This window comes from Stegostoma tigrinum, chromosome 27, assembly GCF_030684315.1.
Source record: "Stegostoma tigrinum isolate sSteTig4 chromosome 27, sSteTig4.hap1, whole genome shotgun sequence".
NCBI lineage: Eukaryota > Metazoa > Chordata > Chondrichthyes > Orectolobiformes > Stegostomatidae > Stegostoma > Stegostoma tigrinum.
The window spans coordinates 26,920,987-26,940,786 of NC_081380.1; the positions used below are offsets into that span (position 1 = coordinate 26,920,987).

At 39.0% G+C, this 19,800-nt stretch overlaps 1 protein-coding gene across 1 annotated transcript in view; it reads left to right on the forward strand.

The window, feature by feature from the left end:
• The first annotated feature begins 3,174 nt into the window (after nt 1-3,174).
• The window catches only part of supt6h (SPT6 homolog, histone chaperone and transcription elongation factor), a 71,199-nt gene continuing 54,573 nt past the window's right edge, over nt 3,175-19,800 (forward strand). The window contains exons 1-8 of the mRNA XM_048557526.2: nt 3,175-3,306; nt 3,982-4,098; nt 8,733-8,915; nt 9,347-9,417; nt 13,023-13,212; nt 15,082-15,166; nt 15,531-15,807; nt 18,583-18,684. Of these exons, the coding sequence (XP_048413483.2) occupies nt 3,993-4,098; nt 8,733-8,915; nt 9,347-9,417; nt 13,023-13,212; nt 15,082-15,166; nt 15,531-15,807; nt 18,583-18,684 (1,014 nt within the window). The 5' untranslated portion in view covers nt 3,175-3,306; nt 3,982-3,992. The remainder of the gene's footprint in view (nt 3,307-3,981; nt 4,099-8,732; nt 8,916-9,346; nt 9,418-13,022; nt 13,213-15,081; nt 15,167-15,530; nt 15,808-18,582; nt 18,685-19,800) is intronic.

The following is a 19,800-nucleotide window of genomic DNA, read 5'->3' on the forward strand; positions in this document are numbered from 1 at the left end:
GAAGACCCCAATCAGTGCCACCGGCCGAATGCGAGAACCATCAGCGCCACCGGCAGTCTGGGAGGACAAGCTCAGTCAGTGCCGCTGGGAGGACCAGCTCAATCAGCGCCACCAGCAAAGGAGAGGATGAAATGCTTGAAAGGAGCCAGCTGTTGCATAACAGCTGGAATCTGGCATGTGGTGCTCAGCTGTTTGCGAGCTTGCAGTCACTTATGAATCAGTAGACCGCAAAAAACAAAGTAGCCTGATTACAAGGTGCAAATCATGTGCTGCTAAGATGCTGATTGGCCTGCTGTGTTCATCCAGCTCCACACTTTGTTATCTCCGATTCTCCAGCATCTGCAATTCCCATTATCTTTGATCACAAATCATTGGTTTTTTTTGGTCTTTTTCTTCAGCAAACGTTAAACGATAATTGATTTTTTTCTCTGCTATCCATGAAATTAAAATCCTTTTTCATTACATATAGTTGAACTCCTAATGAATCACGAACTTTACAGCAGTTAAACTTGTATGTATAAAATGTTTAACATAAGATCATTTCAACATTATAGAATTTTGATTTTATCTGCATGTATCTATAGATTCTTCATAAATTACTCTATTGCTTTGGTCTATTAAAAATACATTTTCCATTATAAGCATAATCTGTCCATTATTGAAACAATTGATAAATTAATACATTTGTAATAATATTTGTCTGTTTTAATATCTTATTTATGTTTAAATATTTGCTTCCAATCAGCACTTTAATAGTAAAAATATTGACCTGCCTGTCATCCTAGTATCCTCCTTCTCAAATACTGTTAGGGATAGACAACAAATGGCAGTGATACTGACATCCTATGGACAAAACATGTCTCATTGTTTGATTCACTGCTGATTTATTTGTCTGACAAGACATCAAAGGATATTGAGGGAAGTGAGAGTGCACATTGTGAGGCATGGGCCATAATTTTTTAGTCTTCCTTAGAAGTGGTTAAAAAATTGCAATCATTACACACACACAACAATCAAGTGTCAAGTTAAGGTCAGCAACTACAGGTCACTCAGTTTAACTTCAGTGGTGGGGTATCATCTCATTTGTGAGAACATTTGATTGACATATTCAAAATCATGAGGGTTTGGATAGACAAATATGCAGAGAGTGTTCCCACTTGTCAAAGGATTAAGAATGAGATGGTACAGATTTAAGATGATTTGTAAAAGAAGAAGTGGCAAGTGCAAAATCTTCTGAATGCAGTGACAGGCTAAGGACTGGAATGCACTGCTCGGGAATGAGGTGATGGCAGTAATTAGACTATTTTCTGAAAAACAAAAATGTGGGTTATGAGAACAATGGCACTAAGTGACTTGTTTGCAGATGGTGGTACAGACACAATGGGTGAATGGCCTCCATTTGTGCTGTAACAATTCCATGATTATGAGTAATTATGTTCCAATCAGAAGGAAAATTCAGTTTAAAAGTCAATAATACCTGAAAATGAACATACTGATCATATTGGAGCTCCATTTTGAAGTATTTAAGACATGCTGGACCAGTGTGTGTTTTTTGCTGGTTTTAACCTTAAAAGTAGTTAAAACTGTCAACATGAAGTAAATATCCTATACATATTCAGGTGAACAACTATGGAGCTCTGTTTGTCTGGAGGAGAAGCCAGGAGAAACAGAACATGGAGAAATAACAAGCAAGATTAAAAATAGAATAATTTAGGAGAATGAGAGGTGACTTTAGAAATATATAGATTTCCTCAAATGAGGCTGTTTTCATTGTTGGAAAGTCTAAGACCAGACCATGATCTCTCAGAGTAAGGGGGTTGACCAGTTTGGTCAGAGACAAACAGGAAGTTCATCTTTCATAGAGTGATGGACGTTTGGAATTCTTTACTGCAGAGAACTATCGGGATTGGACAGTTAAGTGTACTCAAGGCCGAGACAGTTTTTAAATCAGCAAGGGAATCAAGGCATAAGAAAGAAAAGGGGAGTCGAGAATTACCTGATCGGTCATGGTCTCATTAAATGGTGGAGTTGACACAACGGGCTGAATGGTGCAACAGGCTTGATGGACTGAATGGAGAATTTGTGCTATATTTTGTAAAGTACTGAAGGACCTCTGCTGGCTGGAAAGAGAGTTAGGAACAAGAGTAAAGATCATAAGTAGTAAGTACAGGAATAGGCCGTTCAGATCCTCGCACCTGTTCTGACATTCAGCAGGATCATGACTGATGTGATATTCTTCACACCCATTTTTCTGCCCTATCCCTGTAACCCTTGATTCCCTACTGATAAGAATCTATAATATCATCCTTAAATATACACAAAGACTCTGTCCCACAGCTCTCTGTGGCAAGGTGTTCCAAAGACTCTCAACTCTGAGAGAAGAAAATCTGAGTCTTAAATTCGTAGCCCTTCATTCCGAGTCTATGCCCTGTAGTCCTGGGCTCTTGCATGATGGGAAACATCCTCTCAGCATTTACTGTGTCAAGCTCTTCCAAGAATCATTTATGTTTAAATAAAATCACCTCTCATTGTTAACTCCAGTGAGTACAGTCCGATCTGTTTAATCTTTGCGCATTGAGATAATCCATCCAAAGCAAATATCATCTTAGCGAATCTTCCAAAACTGCCTCTGATGAAATAATGTTTTTCCTTAAATTAAAGGGACCAAAACTGCTCACAGTGCTCCAGATAGGGTCTTACAAGCACATCGTACAGTTACAGGAAAGCTTCTCTACTCTTCTACTCCAACCTCCTTGATATAAAGGCCAACATTCCATTAGTCTTCCAGATTCCCCGTTGCACCCCCATGCTACCTTTCTGTCTCTTGTACATAAATACCCTAAGCCCCTTTGTGTTGCTGCTTTCTACGAGTTTTCTCTATTTAAATAATATCCCGTTCTTCTGTTTCTCCCTTCTAAAACGAATAACTTCGTATTTTTCCACATGATACTCCATTTGCCAACGTTTTGCCCACTCTCTGAAAACTTTTCATATCTTTCTCTCCCACAACCTGCCTTTCCCCAGACATTAGTCTGTAAATCTGGCTGCACTACGTAACATTCGGAGTAAGAATGGGATGTGCTCACTACTCCCTTTTCTTCCCCCCCAATCTCCCGGAACCGGGGGTGGTGGGATGAAGAAGCCGGTCGGGCCGTTTGTAGATGCACACGGGCGGCCATTTTTAAAGCATTTCCGTGCAGTGCTCCGCTCCGCCAGTTTGGATTCTCGTTTCTCTCGGGATTTTCGGACGGTTTCTCGCCTTTTTCTTCCCTTTGTCCGTCCATCGTCTCATTCCTCCTTGGCGAGGTGTTGATTCCTATTTCTGTTGTTTTGTTATTATTTTTAAAGTTTGGGTTGTTTGTGCCTGAGCGCCGATCTGGTCTTGTTCGAGTCCCTGCGCTGGTTTGTGCTGGAGGCCCCGCACTAGGCCGCAAATCCTGCCATTACCCCTTCTCCCCACCCCTAGCCCCCAACAAAAGAAATGTTAGACCGCCTCTCACCCAGTCTCCTCGATTTCCACCCCACCTTTGGATTTATCACAGTTGCAATCCAGGGCAGGACAATTATTTGCAGGGGTAAAAATCAGGACATTGGCACTAGGTACTGGTGCTCGTTTGAAGAGCCAGTAAAGGGTCGAAAGCCCAAGTGGCCGCCTGTGCTCTACAGGCTCAGACTTTACCGAATATGTGAGAGTTTCCTTGTGTTTCTATCTGACTGACACGCTATTTTAAAATTTCAGAAAGGTCCACCATGCTATTTTCTTTCTAACTTTACAAAGTGTAAACTTAATGAATTTTGCACCAAACATTAAAGTTTTGGCATTAATAAAATAATTTATAATTTAATCTTTGTCTTCAGTTTTAAAATGGGCATTCGTTTCTCATTTGGGCAAACCACTTCACCGAGGCTTTGTGTTTCATGTTACGTTGCTTTAAGTGTCTTGTAGACTTAGTGTTTCAATTTCTTCTTCCTGTTGTGTAGGGCCTGTGATCATGTCTGACTTTCTAGAGAGTGAAGCTGAGGAATCTGAGGAAGAGTACAATGAAGAAGGAACAGTGGTACAGAAGAAATCTAAAAAATTCATGGATGATGATGATGGTATGTTGAACAATGTTGCAACATATGTCTGAATGTTATATGTTTGCTTTCTGTTGTGAAACATTCACCAGTCTTGAGAAGCTATAATGTGAAGGACAGGTGAACTTGTAATTTTTGTTATCTTCTGTGTATAGAAGATTTTAAGTTTGCGTAATATACTGAGTGTACAGATCTTTGTTAGGCATCGTCTGGGAAACAAATATTTACCTGGAACAATGTACCATCAGACTATCTCAAAATACCACTAAACTAATTTTTGAAATGCCAGTGTTTTCTAGTTATCTGGCAACCAATTTGCAAATAAATATCTACAAATAGTAAATGAGTAATTAAAATTTGTTGTTGAACTTTCTACTCTTCAAATAGTGTTGTGAAGATAGATGTGCTTGCTGAAAAGGTTGATAGAGTTTGTGACCTTGCTTTAATATCGCAATCAAAAGTCAAACTTCTGGAAATGACTAAAATTCATACATAGCTTAAGCATGCAGTCCTTTGACCTAAGAAATCAGAGTACAGGGGTCCCAATTTATGAATGTCTTACTTACATTTTGAGCATGATCTCTTACAAGGCTGTAATTTTGAAGACCTGAGCTAATAATGTTTCCTGTACTTACGAATGGCTGCTTTATAATTGCCCTGCTGAACCTATTTGCAACCCAAGGGTGCCAGTACTCTATTTGATCTAAGCTAATATTCGGAGTAATGTACTAAAAGTAAACTTTTAAATGTTAGCAACAACAGTGCTAGAAGTTTTTACTCTCTGTAAAGGTACTTAGAATGGGAACTTGAGTTATTTTAAATGCAGAAACACAAATTGCTGGAAAAACTCAGAACCGAGGAGAGGCATTCTGTTTTAGTTTCTGACTTACAGCACCTTCAGTCCTTTTATTTTGTTTAAATGCAGTTTGTCGTAATACTTGATGTGACTTGCCGTTCAGAAACGGTAGTTCTGAAGTCCAATTTCTGAAATCGCAGATTGGCTTTATTAGTGCAGTGGAGGATAGAAATGTAAATGCACTTAAGGTTTCCTTTCTATTTGTGATACATGTGTATCAGTTTTGGATAATGCCATATGATATCAACGTGCAGAATTGTCGTAGTTCACCGGTTTATGTCAAAAATACTCATTTTTCACAGCCTGTTTTTCTGAAGTTCTTGTTTGTTGATTTGTTAACAAAGAAAAAATTTGGTTTTTTCTTTGTATAGCAGATTTTGTTGAAATCTAGGCAGCACAGCAAAAGAGCTATTTCAGCCCCTTGAGTCTATTCCAGCATTTGTTAGATTACGCAGGTATAACCTTCAACTCAGTTGGTACATTTTGTTTCATATTCCTAACGCTGTTCTAAAAATGCATGATTCCCCCTAAGCTTTGAAAAGTTCCTGATCAAGAATCCACAGCTTTTTGGGAAACTATGGTCCAGGTTTCCACCTTCAATATCAAAAAGATGCTGTAATATTAAAATAATGCCCTCGTCTCCCATGGAAAGAAATAATTTCTGTTTGCTACAGCAAATTTCTTGGTAATTATAAAATGCCTTGATTGTTTCACCTTTCAACTTTGCAAACTCATTGGAATTCAAATGTTTTACTTTAAACTTTATCATTTTGGTGAATCTGTGTGAGAGTATTTTCAAGTCCAATTAATTGCAGCTCCAATTGCTGCTGAATAGTATCTATTAGCCCAGAAGCAGAAAGAAGAATTGCTCTGTTCTTCCATTTTGAAAGTGCCATGGAAGCTGTTACATCCAAATAAAAACCAAAAGAACTGTGGATGCTGTAAATCAGAAACAAAAAGCGGTTGCTGAAAAAGCTCAGCAGATCTGGCAGCATCTGTGAAGAAAAAAAATCGGATAACGTTTTGGATTCAGTGACCTTTCCTCCAAACCGCCTTGTTTACTGGTAGTCCATGTGGTTTAACCATTGGATGAAGTCCTGTTAAGAACGGAGTTCCAGAATTCTGACCCAGCGGCATTGAAGGAACACCAATACTTCCAAGTCAATATAGCGGGTGATGTAATGTTATTTGAATGTATTAAAAAGCTAGTAAGCCTCCAAAGTTCCCATTCAAGAGTCATGTTAAGAGCCACGAAAACCCTCAACAAATATGCTCAGTTGTCAATCATTATAATCCGCACCATCTGTAGGCAGAATTTCAGTACCGTGAGACACCTGGTTTGCTCACCCTGCAAACGTGATGTCAACAAAGATCATCCCACCCCACAGTTCTGACAAGGAGCAACTTCAACTGAGGGCCCTGTGAATATTTTGTCTGATTCAGATTGTTCAGCCATCAAGAGGTTCGCAGATGACCTCACCTGATCTCCTCAACATCATGAAGCTGTGTGCCTGCAGGAATTACTTTTTGCTCAAGATGTCACACATGGTAGTGAACGTCTCCACTCCTGACTTTATGATAGATGGAAGGCCATCTGATGAAGCAATTGAAGATGATTTGACCTAGGATGCTGTTTGAGGATCTTCTGGGAACATGATTGGTCTGCAGCAACCGCATCCTTTTTCCATCATGTGAGCTATGACTTGAACCACTGAAGACGCTTTCCTTTGATTGCCATTGCCATTAATTTTATTAAAGCTACTCAGTTACAAATACTGCCTGGATGGCGAGAGAAATCATTCTAGTTTTGTCTTGAATTCAGCTCTTATGCCCTTAATTGGACCAAAATTGAAATGAAAAATCTGCCAAATTGACCCAAAGAGCCCAAACAAAGCAGCTGATTTGCAAGTGGCAGACAAATGGCACTTGACGACCCTGTTGACAACCAATTGTTCAACGCTTCACTCAAGTGTAAACAAGCAGGTCAGCAATTAAATTTGTCCTGCTTTTTGGGCAAAACCTACCAAGACACAGTGGAGAGATGTTGGTGTCATAGCTGGACTGGAATGATTTGGTTAGTTTTGCAACTGGGTCAGGATCCCAATCTTCAGCAATATTGTCAAGGACTCATAGCCTTTGCTGCAACTAGCGTGCTCATCTGTTTCTTGAGTCCCATTAGTGAGTTGGGTTAGATTGCATACCTGCTTTGGTAAACAAGGGAACATTGGAGATCCAGATAAATCATCATCTTGACTGGATGAAAATGGTTGCGAATACTACATGTTTGTCATTTTCATAACAGTGTGGAGAATCTTTCCTTCATTGAGGACAGTAATGTTTCTTCTATTAGTTGTTTAATTGTCTACTGGCTGTGGTTGGTCGAGATAGTAGGAACAGTGTCTTGGTTGTAGTATTGCATGCTGCTTTTGCTGTTTAACATGAAACTTGTTCTATGTTATAGCTTCACCATTTGAGACTATATTTTGAGATATGTCTGATGTTGTTCCAAGTATTGGGAGGCTCAGTGGTTAGTACTGCTGCTTCACAGCGCCAAGGACCCAGGTTGGTTCGATTTCACCTCAGGCAACTGTCTGTGTGGAGTTTGCACACTCTCCCCATGTTTGTGTGGGTTTCCTCGGGAGGCTCCGATTTCCCCCCTCAGTCCAAAGATGTGCAGGTTAAGTGGATTAGCCATGCTAAATTTCCTGTAGTGTTCAGGGATGTGTAGATTAGATGGGTTATAAGGGGACGGGTCTGGGTAGGATGCTCTGTGTGTCAGTGTGGATTTGTTGGGCCTGTTTCCACACTGTAGGGATTCTATGAAATTCTTTTCCTCTTTGAACCAGGGTTGATACCCTGACTAAATGCTAATGGAACATTGAAGGATATGCTTACCTGTGCTGGTAGAACTGCTTTGAATTTATCCCATTTAGTGTGGTGTTGTCTCACTATAATGAAGGGTATTCTCAGTGCAAAGATTGAAGTTCAGCTTTGTAAGTATAGTGCGAAGGTTGTTCCTATCAATTCTATCCTAGATAGATGAATCTATGATGAGTAGATTGGTAAGGGTGAAGTAAAATAGATCTTTTCCTTATTTGGGTGTCATCGCCTGCCATGAGCTGGATCCAGCACATGTATCTTTAATGCTCTGTTTGGCCACAGATTATGTTATCAAGGCAACTCTTTTGGTAATGGACATGCAAGAATGATCCCTCAAAACGTCACTGGCATGTGGCTGTGCAGTTGTCAGCAATGCACTGCACAGTCTAGCCAATTTGCAATTTGTAACTGTGCTCACTTTTAGGTATGTTTGGCCATGTAGCAATCTTAAAGGGATCAAGTAGTACAATAGATGGGTTGTGTACTACAATAAGCCTGTTTTTTTGGGGGTGATCTCTAGAGAAGAGGTTGCTGTTGGTGTAGAAAATGCTATTCAGCCTCCAGAATAGGAGGGTGCTTCTGATGTACAGCAAAAGCCCTTCTTATCAGTGGGTTTGCTAATGATGATTGGGTTATATACATGTGAGGCTGGAATGCAGCAAGCTCAAGGGAAACTATTTTAACTGAAGAAAACTGAGAAACTGACAATGAATGCATTTGTCAGTGAAAAAACTGGGAGATGTCTGGTGGAGCAGGAATCTTGAAATGCTGGAGGAACTGTCCTCCAAGTCTCCTGTGCCACTAAAATAGGCATAGTGGTGAAACTTGCAGAAGAGCTCAATATGTCAGAAGTACTAGGTTTAATGCATTGTAGGTGCGTTAGGAACTCAATCTAAACTTTTTGGGTTCGTGCCCACAGAAGAGGAAGAAGAGGAGGATGAAAATGCAGATGACCAGGATGAGCAGGGAAATTTAAAGGATTTCATTAATGATGATGACGATGATGAGGAGGAAGAGGAGGAGGAGGAAGATGACGATGACGATGGAGCCAGTGAGGGTTCTGGAGGTTCAGACTCTATCACAAAAAAAAGAAAGCGTAAAGGTCAGTGTTTAAATCACCTTATTTTTCTTAAGTAGATATTCAGACCCCACAAGGGCTAAGACATTAATACTTTTCTTCCTTGCTAGTACTTGCAACATATCTGCTTGACTTGCAGATTTTATATTATATTTGCAGCATTTTAATCCTTTTTAAAAAGGAAGTTCTCTTTTGGAAAATGTTTGAGGATATTGTCCTGTCGTTAGGAAATTCTTGTTGATATGCCTCTTGATAAAAGAAGGAGAGAATCACCATTCCCAGGATTTGGGAATTTAATGTACTGTGGGAGAGGCAGATGTCAGACAATTCAAATAGATATTTGTTCTGTTGAACCAACAATATTTGAATTATAGTGACTAGAATATTATTTAGTCAGATTTTGTGTTTCTATGTCCATGATATGATGGAAGTAATTGTTTTCTTACTATGTGCAGCTTATGATGACAGGCTGGAAGATGATGATTTTGACCTAATTGAGGAAAACCTGGGTGTCAAAGTCAAAAGGGTAACGATAATTCTTTTGGTTTAACTGTTTGGTGATTCAAAGTTTAATAATTAAATATTAGTAAAATTCTGATTTATTTAAAGTACAAAACTGCTTTAACATGGTGACATTGTAAGTAAACTAAATAGATCAAATGTTCAAAACAAATGAAAGTTTAGCCACTTTTTAATCTCAGGATTTCAACAAAACATCATGTCATGCTTTTGAGTTTCTTTTGTATGAGGTACATGTGAATGCTTCAGATTTTTGTCTGTCTTAGCTTAGATATTGTGTTTTCAACTACGTAGCATCAGGATTGTTGAACTGTTGGTTACCAGATTAGCCACTATACATATTGGGTGCAATTAGAGATTGAAGAGTTTTGTGCCAAAGCCAAACCATTAGCTTAGCTGAAAACCTTTCTCTACGTTTTAGTGATAGTAGTGTTAAAATGAAGCAATCCTTCAATAACACCTGAAGTAAAGAAAACTTCACCTGGGGCATGGACCTAGAAAAAAAATCAGTTAAAAGAAGTTATGCACATTTGGCATTGTTTTTACTGTGTAGATTAAATGGCAAGGCATTTATTTGTTAAATGCTGTTAAAGAAATGAATCAAATTAAATCATGAACACAGCTGTCCCTAATTACAGTCTAACATTTTAGACTCTATAAGTAGGATATTTCAGTAAATGTTTAAAGGAATTCATTAAAAACTGTTTGATCAATTTATGACTAAATCAGCCATCAAACTTGCAAAGCTTCAGTTTTACACTCTCTACTTTGTATCTGTCTTTGCTGAGACTTTTTTTTAATTTATCTGTTCTCTTGTTCAGTCCCAACTGACTCTGTGAGGGAAAAAAAACTGCGGATGCTGTAAATCAGGAATAAAAACAAAGTTGCTGGAAAAGCTCAGCAGGTCTGGCAGCATCTCTGGAGGTGAAAACTAAGTCCTGAGGAAGAGTCACCGGACCTGAAACTTTAACTCTGTTTTCTCCTACACAGATGCTGCCAGACCTGCTGAGCTTTTCCAGCAGCTTTGTTTTTGTTCCAGCTGACTCTGTGTTTTGGGTTTCCCATGTGAACATCTCTTTGGCAACCATTTATTAGCTTTTGAATAACTGTTAGTCCAACAAATAACCATGCTTTACCTACCCATTGTATTTGTTGCACTAAGATGGAATTATGGGAGAAAATGGTTACTGGCCTTGTGTATTTGAACTTGGTGCTGAATGGCCTAGTTGAGTGCAGCTGCTTTCCTCTGACAAATGAACCCATACTTTGGAATTTTATGCTAGCAAAAATAAAATGAAAATGTTTTAAAACACAACTTGTTTATTTATATTAAATATATGATTACGTTAACATGTGAAAATTGATAGGAAAATAACATCTTGTATATCATAGCTGTTCTTCATAGTTGTGATGTCTTGAGGATTAGATATCCTCTACCAGTTGGTGTGCATGTCAAAAAAAAATCCCCTCCCCAACCACATCCCAAAACCAGCCCAGCTAGTCCCCACCTCCCTAACCATTCCTCCCACCTCAAGCCCCACCCCCATCTCCTACCCACTAACCTCATCCCACCTCTTTGACCTGTCTGTCCTCCTTGGACTGACCTATCCCCTCCCCAGCTCCCCACCTACATTCACCTTCACTGACTCTAACCCCGCCTCTTTAACATGTCTGTCCCCTTTCACCCTATCTTCTCCCTTATCCATCTTCTATCTGCCTTCCCCTCCCCCATTCTGAAGAAGGGTCTCGACTCAAAACATCAAACTTTCCTGCTGCTCTGATGCTGCTTGGCCTGCTGTGTTCATCCAGCTTCACACCGTGTTAACTCAGAAAATCTAAACACTTGCCTTTGACATTCAACAACATTACCGTCAATGAATCTCCCACCATTACTATCCTATGAAGAGCCGTTGTTGACCAGAAGCTCATTGGACTGGCTGCATAAGCGCAGGGTATAACTGCAGGGCAGAGACAATGATTACTCCTTGATCGTTCACTCCCTTCGTCACAAATGCAAATTGGCAATCAAAGACTCCTTCAAATGCATATCCAGAAGTTGAAACCTGCAGCAGCCTCCATCATGGAGTGAAAATCCTAAAACTAACTAACCAATAATACTTCCTCCAGATTAATTGTAAGAAGTTAGCTGACTCCATGTTTAGTTTTAAACAAGTTGAAGGTTGGTTTATGAGGCAACTGTTGTACAAGATTATTAAATAAACTGTAATAATTACTAGCTAAAATATAGACATGGAAACTAAAAGTGGGTACGGATAAAAGATACTGTCAATGATGAAAATGAGATCAGTCCTTAATCATTGTGGTCCTGGTTGCTGCTTGAAGTTAGAATCCAGCATCTGTGATGGCTTTGTAGTTGACTATTTGGAGTTTTCTTCCACAACTGAACTGAATGAAACAGATTCAGGGAATGAGTGAAGCCTCCTTTAATTTGCCCTCACTGCCCTGTAGGTTAGAGCCCTTGGTGACCTAATTCAATACAGTAGTCTTCTAGCTGTTTTGAATTTATCTTTGTGCTCCTTCTGAGTAATCTGTCTTTCTGATGGTGTTTCTCATAGTTCTTCTTAATTATGTTATAATTGTGTCTTGAGACCTGTATGTACAGGCTACTCTGTTAAATTTGAATCATTGTTCCGCAAAGCAAAGTTAATTATGTTGGAATTCTTTACCTTGCCTTACTGTCTCCTGTTTTTCCTAACAAATCTTGAATTTTCGCATCATTTTATTTTTATCTTTATGAATTGCCCAACAATTAATCAAATTCGAAATGCCTTTCTTTGTGATTGCTGAGATTACACATTAGTCTGTGTCTTTCTTGGCTAGACAGTGAATTAGTAAGGGCAGTCAATTGACTCCTGGGGCCATTTTCTAAAACTGTCAGTTTAAAAGATTAAGTTTTCCTTCTTTGTATAGATTATAATTGTACAGAAATAACAACACAAGGCATATTTAAATGGCCCTGCATTTTAATCCTGTGCCGGCAAAGATTTTTAGCTGGGAATCTTCTTGCACTCCTCCTCTGAACCATATTTCATTATGCCCATCAGTATCACAACCTGGCTGAGTGGATGAAAAACACAGTTATTTCCTACATATGGTCGAACCAAACTACAGGTTTCGTACAAAATTAACCACCCCAATAGGAAGCTTTTTTTATTGAATAATCAGAGCATAAGAGGAACCTATGCTAAAATTAAGACACAATGCTCTCACTTTATTTTAAGATACAAGCTAATGGGCATCGTGGTTATGCAGTGTGAAATGTTTAACCTGCAGATTTCAATTTGGCAATTTCAAATATTGCACTGCAAATAGCTGATTTAAAAGCTAACCTAGTGAAACACATCATTCAGAATCTGATGTATTATTTTAAAAATGAAGCTTTTGTAGCAATTCTCTAACTGTAGGAATTTCAGCAGTGAAGTTTTGCATTGACATGTTAGCTATTTAATCCAAAAAAATTGACCTAATTTTGCTTTTGAGTTGGATGATAAACATCTATTTTGCAACCTGTTTCAGTCCACTGTAAAATATTAAAGTTTTCTGCCAAAATTTAATTTCAAAAGTTGGTTATTGATATTTACAACTTTGCAGAAAAAATTCCGGCGTGTGAAAGTATCCGATGATGAAGATGATGAAGAAGAAGAAACTGCAAAGAAAGGACATGAGAAAGAGGCTATTGCTGATGAACTGTTTCCAGAATTTGAAGGTGAAGAGGGAGAGCAGGTTGAAGCACCGGTGGTAGCTCCTGAGGAAGATGAAGAAGAAGAAGAGGAGGAATCGGGTATGTTGGACCTTCAGCAATTATGATTGAGTGTAGATGTTAAAATTGGATGTCTGTCTGCATTAAGAAATAGTTTTTTGTGTTAATTATGAAGGTCTCAAAAAGCAGAGTTATATTTTCAATGTCTGTCTCAAAAATTGTGCACTCGATGTTACTATCAGCAATTTAGATGCTGTATCTCATTTTATTACAGAAAAAGACATTCAAAGCTCCAAATGAATTGCATAAATTTATATCCCAATTCCACTTGGTTTAGAAAACAAACTTTTGTTCAATTGTCGACGCTTGGTTCCAAAGGGCAAAGTTGTTAGCTGCAGCTTGGCATTTTTTTAAACTTTGGAGTCCCGTGGCTGTGTTCAGGACACTCCAGGGATTTCAGCTTGCAAACTAGTCTGACATCACCATGTTAATGATGCCATGTTAGAAGTATTGTCTTTAAGATAACAAGTTAGCTCAAGATCAAGTCTGCTAGGTATTTATATTAATCCTTATCTGTTAATGAGGGCAACATGTTTATCAGTAATTAATACAGCTGCTAAGTGATAGCTCTTAGTACAACCTTCTATTTCCTGTTGGTCACCAGATGATGACTTAGATACATTTTAAGTTTGTGTTGTGTAAATGCAGCAAAGATGTATCAAGAGGCTGAAATTAAGTTTATCTTCATTAATTCATTCATGGGCGTTGCTGGCTGGCCACCATTTATTGCCCGTCCCTAGTTGCCCGTGTGAAGGTGGTGGTGAGCTGCCTTATTGAACCACAGAGTCCACCTGCTGTAGGTTGACCCACAATGCCATTAGGGAGGGAATTCCAGGATTTTGACCCAGTGGCAGTGAGCAAATTGTGATATGTTCCCAAGTTAGAATGGTGAGTGACTTGGAGGGCACCCTTTTAGTTAGTGGTCCCATTTATCTGCTGCTCTTGCCCTTCTTGCCGGAAGTGGTTATGGGTTTGGAAGTTGCTGTCTGAAGATCTGTGAGATAGCTCTCCCAATTTTGGCACTAGCCCCCAGATGTTAGTGAGGAGGACTGTGCTGGGTAGACACGGTTGATTCTGCCATTTTCTTTTCCAATGCTTAGATTGATGACGAGTGATCCACCTGCTTTCATTTCTGTGAGACTTTGTAACGGTTGGTACAACTGAATTACTTGCTGGCTATTTCAGAGCACAGTTGAGAGTCAACCACATTGTTGTGGGTCTGGAGTTGCATGTAGACCAAACCAGGTGAGGAAGGCAGATTTCCTTCCCTGAAGGATGTTAGTGATTTCATGGTCATCAGTAGATCCTTAATTCCGGGTTATTCTTAATTTAGTTCAAATTCCACCGTCTGCCATGGTGGGATTTGAAAGCAGGCCCCCAGAACATTAGCTGAGTTTTGAACTAATAGTTTAGCTATAATACTACTAGCCATCGCCTTTCTGTAAGGTGGGGATTCACATGAAGTGTAAACATTGACATTGATTAGTTGGTGTCAGATGGCCTGTCCCTGCCCTGTAATTTCTGTGTAGTTGAGTTTTTGAGCCAACAGATGGAAAAGAAAATGACTCTTTTTGCAATAATAGTTTAGCCATTGCAGCACCCAACCCTTCCACAGTTCCCAAATCCTATATTTCCTACCACTTCTGTATTGATCTAAAAAATTTACTATTACACTTTTCTTAATTACTACTTATTGTTCTTGGCATATAATCTCTCCATCGTCTTTAAACCTTGTGAGCATTTTCGGGTTTTTGCCTATTTGTGGTGTAGCTGGACCCACACACTGAACCATGAAAGAAAATGGTGTTACTTTTCTGAAACAAAATCTGGTATATGACTCTACAGGAACAAAAATTGTAAAATTTCAAATTGATTTTCCACTCTCAACAGATATTGATGACTTCATTGTTGATGATGATGGACAACCAATCAAAAAACCAAAATGGAAGAGGAAGTTCCCAGGTTACACAGATGCGTGAGTAAATGTCCTATGCAGATAATGTTTTGCAAACCACACAGTATTCTTTATTATTACAATGCCTAGTAACCAACATTGATGGAAAAATGCACAAATAAAGTTGGTGTTATAAACCTTCCTACAGCTTTATTGTGCTTGCTGCAGTTTCAAATTAAATATTAAAAAAAAACATAATCTGCTCATAATCAGCTTTTGTAAGAACTTTGGTATGTTGGCATATCATGTCAATATATCATCTTTAAGCGTCGTTGCATGACAGTTTGTAATTTCAGTCTTGAATTCCAAACTTAGCAAAGGTTGGATTGTTTTGCCCCAGTGGAATTCCAGCTACTGTACATAAAAATTTTACTTTTCATTGCAGTGCTCTTCAAGAAGCTCAGGAGATCTTCGGAGTAGATTTTGATTATGATGAGTTTGAAAAATACAATGAGTATGATGAGGAACTTGAAGATGAATATGAGTTTGAAGATGAAGAATTGGGAGAAGGTGAAACCAGAGTTCGTCCAAAAAAAACCACCAAAAAACGTGTCAGCCGCCGTAGTATCTTTGAGATTTATGAGCCTAGTGAGCTGGAAAGCAGTCACCTCACTGATCAGGACAATGAAATCAGAGTTACAGATATGCCAGAAAGATTCCAGGTTAGTGCACATTTTGAAGGAAGTGGGCCATATGCTTTAATTTGGCCTTGTTTCGGAACTGTATAAAAGGTCTCAGAAAAGAGCTCTTTGATTTTATCCAGCTTAAGTCTGCTATTTTGGTTGATTTCTTATAAAACAACTGAACAACACAGCGTCATGTGCTGGTGCTCATTTTACACTGTGAGCATATGGTCCTATGCTCTTAATTGAATTTATACACTCTATATTTGAATATCACCTCAGATGAACCTCAGTTCAGGTTCATTTGTTTGACTATAGAGGGGGAAGTGAATTGCAAATACTTTGCCGTTATTGTTTGATTAAACAAAAAGAGGATTCAAGCATTTAAAAATTAAGCTTTCAGTTTAGGTTTTTACAAAATAGCCGTTTAAATTGCTCTGTTGCACTGTAAGCTTGCTTATCTAGTTTAAGCATTGAATGTATGTACTTACCTCAGTTAGAACAGTGGCAAGCCATGTGCTACAACGCTATTCTGTCCTGGTTCTAAGCATGTGCATTGTAAGACTTTAATCCATTTAAGTCATTAATCACCCACTGGGTTCGCTATTTCTGTTTTACCAAATTCTTTTGTCATCTTGAATTAAACATCTGAGTTATTCTGCATCAGTATCCTTGTAAATTCATAAATCCACAGCATGCTAAGTATTATATGTCAGTAGTTAGTAAGTAAATTTAACCTTTCATGCTACTACTCGGCCAGTTTTTCTTCCTGGTTCTGTTTCCAGATAAAAACATTGAATTTGGGTAAATGCCTGCATTTCTCAACATGCAGTTGGGTTTCAATTCCTTAGCTCTTTCGGTCAGGAATCTGTTGCAAATGTCCCACCACTGAAACTTGACTATTTATGACTAATTTTGTTTCATTCAGTAGTTACTGATATTAGGCAACTGGATGAAACTAAAATTTCAGCAATCACTATCCAGTAAACCTCGCTAAGTTCCCTTCATTTGCATCAATTTAGCACTGCAGTCTCTCAGTGCCAGGGACCTGGGTTCAATTCCAGCCTCGGGCAACTGTCTGTGTGGAGTTTGCACATTCTCCCTGTGTCTGTGTGGGTTTCATCCGGTGCTCTGGTTTCCTCCCACAGTCCAAAGATGTGCAGACTAGGTGGATCAGCCATGCTAAATTGCCCGTAGTGTTCAGGGGTGTGTGGGTTATGGGGGGATGGGCCTTGGTGGGATGCTTCAAGGGGCGGTGTGGACTTGTTGGGTCGAAGGGCCTGTCTCCACACTAGGGAATCTAATCTAATCAAGAGGCAGGCAGAAAAGCTATTGGAAGTCTATCAAAGAGAAGTCAAATGCAATCTGACAAGTTCAAGCTTGACATAGTATCTTTCAGCAGACAGTCTAGGTTCTTGAGCATATCCATTCCCGCAACTGGGATCAATTCACCAAAATGTGTGAATACCCTTTTGAATGAGCATGGTGCTGGGAGCTTCAGAACAAGAAAGGTCAAAGCTAACCACCTAATGTGCAGTTCAGCTGATAAATCAGCATGTTACTCTGTGTTCGAGGTCACCAATTATTGTTCGAGGGGAAACAAAGGCACAAACGTAATGATCTTTTAAACTGCCAGAAGCACCATTGTTGGCTGGCTCCAGAACGTTATGGCTGTCAAATCTGGCTTGCATCACTGGTGAGAAACCTAATCAAAGGTAGAAACCTAATGAAAAGAACTACTTGATCTTGTTTGCACAAATCTAATTGTTGCAGACACACCTGTTTGTGGTACCATTGACAAAAAGTGATTGCAGTGTTCTTGATAAGACAGAACTCAGTTCTGCCATTAGTTATGTAGAACGTAGAACAGTACAGGCCCTACAGCCCATGTTGTTGTGCCAAACCTTTACCCTAAACCTAAGGTCTATGCACCCCTATCTTATACTATCATCCATATGCCTGTCTAATAGCTGCTTAAATGCCCCTAATGACTCCACTACCCTCTCTGGCAATGCACTCCATGCCCTTACCACTCTGAGGGAAGAACCTACCTCTGACGTCTCCCCTATATCTGCCTCCACTCCCTTTAAAACTATGCCCCCTCGTAATAGTACCTCCACCCCAGGAAAAAGGTCTCTGGCTGTCCACTCTATTTATACCTCTGATCATGTTGTACACCTCTATCAAATCACCTCTCATCCTTCGTCATTCTAATGAGAAAAACTCTAGCTGTCTCAACCTTTCCTCATAAGACCTTCCCTCTATTCTAAGCAAATGGTAAATCTCCTCTGCACCTTTTTCTAATGCTTCCACATCTTTTCTGTTGATCCTACACTGTGTTGTATGGTAGTTTCGCTGCTAAATGGGATAAATTAAGGGTAAATCTAGCAGCTTAACTCTCCATAAAGTTATTTTAGTAACACCTCTTATTTGCCCATCACGCTATATTGCAATATGGAATTAAACTAGCAATCAGAGCTTCCTTGATTTCCTCCCGATCATGGTTATTCTGACTTGGGGAATGATATCCTATCTGCATTCTCTTGTTTCTGCTCTTTATTTAGCATCCTCGCTGTAAAGACTGCTCTATTTCAAAGCCAAGGCTTACCAGAAGCTTTCTGGAATGAGTGTTGGGTTACAAGCAAACCTGCCAGTGTATCCTGTGCATGAGAACAGTTTCTTTTTTTTAAACCATGTCCATGAGGTTTATTCCAAGGCAATTTTGATCTGTTTAACCTTAATAAAATGCTGTAAAACTTTAATGCACCTAAGTACAGTAATTGTTCAATTGACTTGATTAAATTCTTTCAAAAGCTTCGTGGCATTCCAGTCAAACCTGCTGAAGATGACGAGCTAGAGGAAGAGGCTGACTGGATTTATAGAAACGGCTTCTCAACGCCGACCATTTCTTTGCAGGTCAGACCCCAGATCTGTTTCCCAAATTTGGGATTATATTTCTACTATTTTAAATCTGTCACAATGTAGCTAGAAAATGATAGTTCATATGCAGTGAGAGAATTTAGCACTTTTTGGATATTTGTGTTATTGTTGAGATTGCTGCTTGGATAACTTAGGATTTGGCTGGTTGTAGGATGATCTACCTCTACTCAAAACACAAATACTAGTATTTCAGTGGAGCAAACTAAAGGATTCCAGAGTGACCAATGAGAAAATACAAGATTTTTTTTTAGGCTTCTGACTTTACAATGCTAATTCACAATCCTAAAATAGGAAGGTCTCATCATGGGCCTGCAGTGGAATATGTATGCGATTATAAATTAATCTTCAGTGCACCTACTTGAAATGATGCCCAAATGAATGAACTGTGGTGGTGGCATCAAAATTGATATGATCCCAGCTTATATTAGTACCGGACAAGTCAGATCCCAGAATGAAGTCTGGCTTGATAATTTTTTTAAATTTAAAGTGATTGTTTGTTGAAACAAAGGCATCACAGGGCTGCAGGAATAAAACATAAATTGATTTCCTATTGTGAAATAAATCATAAAAAGAACGAAGCTATCTAAATATGGAACAGAGTTTGGAAAATTTTAAAATGTACAGCAAATCAAGGTTTCAGGTATACCTCAACATCATCATTTTATAGCGAATGCAGTCCAGAGAAATTATCCTTCCAGATCAAATCTTTTGGTTTGACTTAACTACTCCCCAGTTCTGATCTATGAACTGCACCGTCGATTTAATGAACAGTCACAAAACTGAAAGCTTAAACTTTCTCAGTCTTTTAATAATCAGCTGATTTCTAACCAAACACCCCTCTTTCTGGAAATTTCACAAGCTAAAATTTAAAACCAAGTGAGCTGAGCTTTCCACGAAGTACCCTACACTCCATTCCAGGAGAGAAGCTCTATTTTTGCTTCTAATCCCAAAACAAGAGAATGACACACAGCAAACATTGAAAGGCGTAAACCCAAACTACAAACAAATAGTCTTCCATTTGCAGTCACATGCTGTCTGACATGTACTAAATTAGGTCATGCGTCCGGGCATTTTTTGCAAACCCTCTTCACA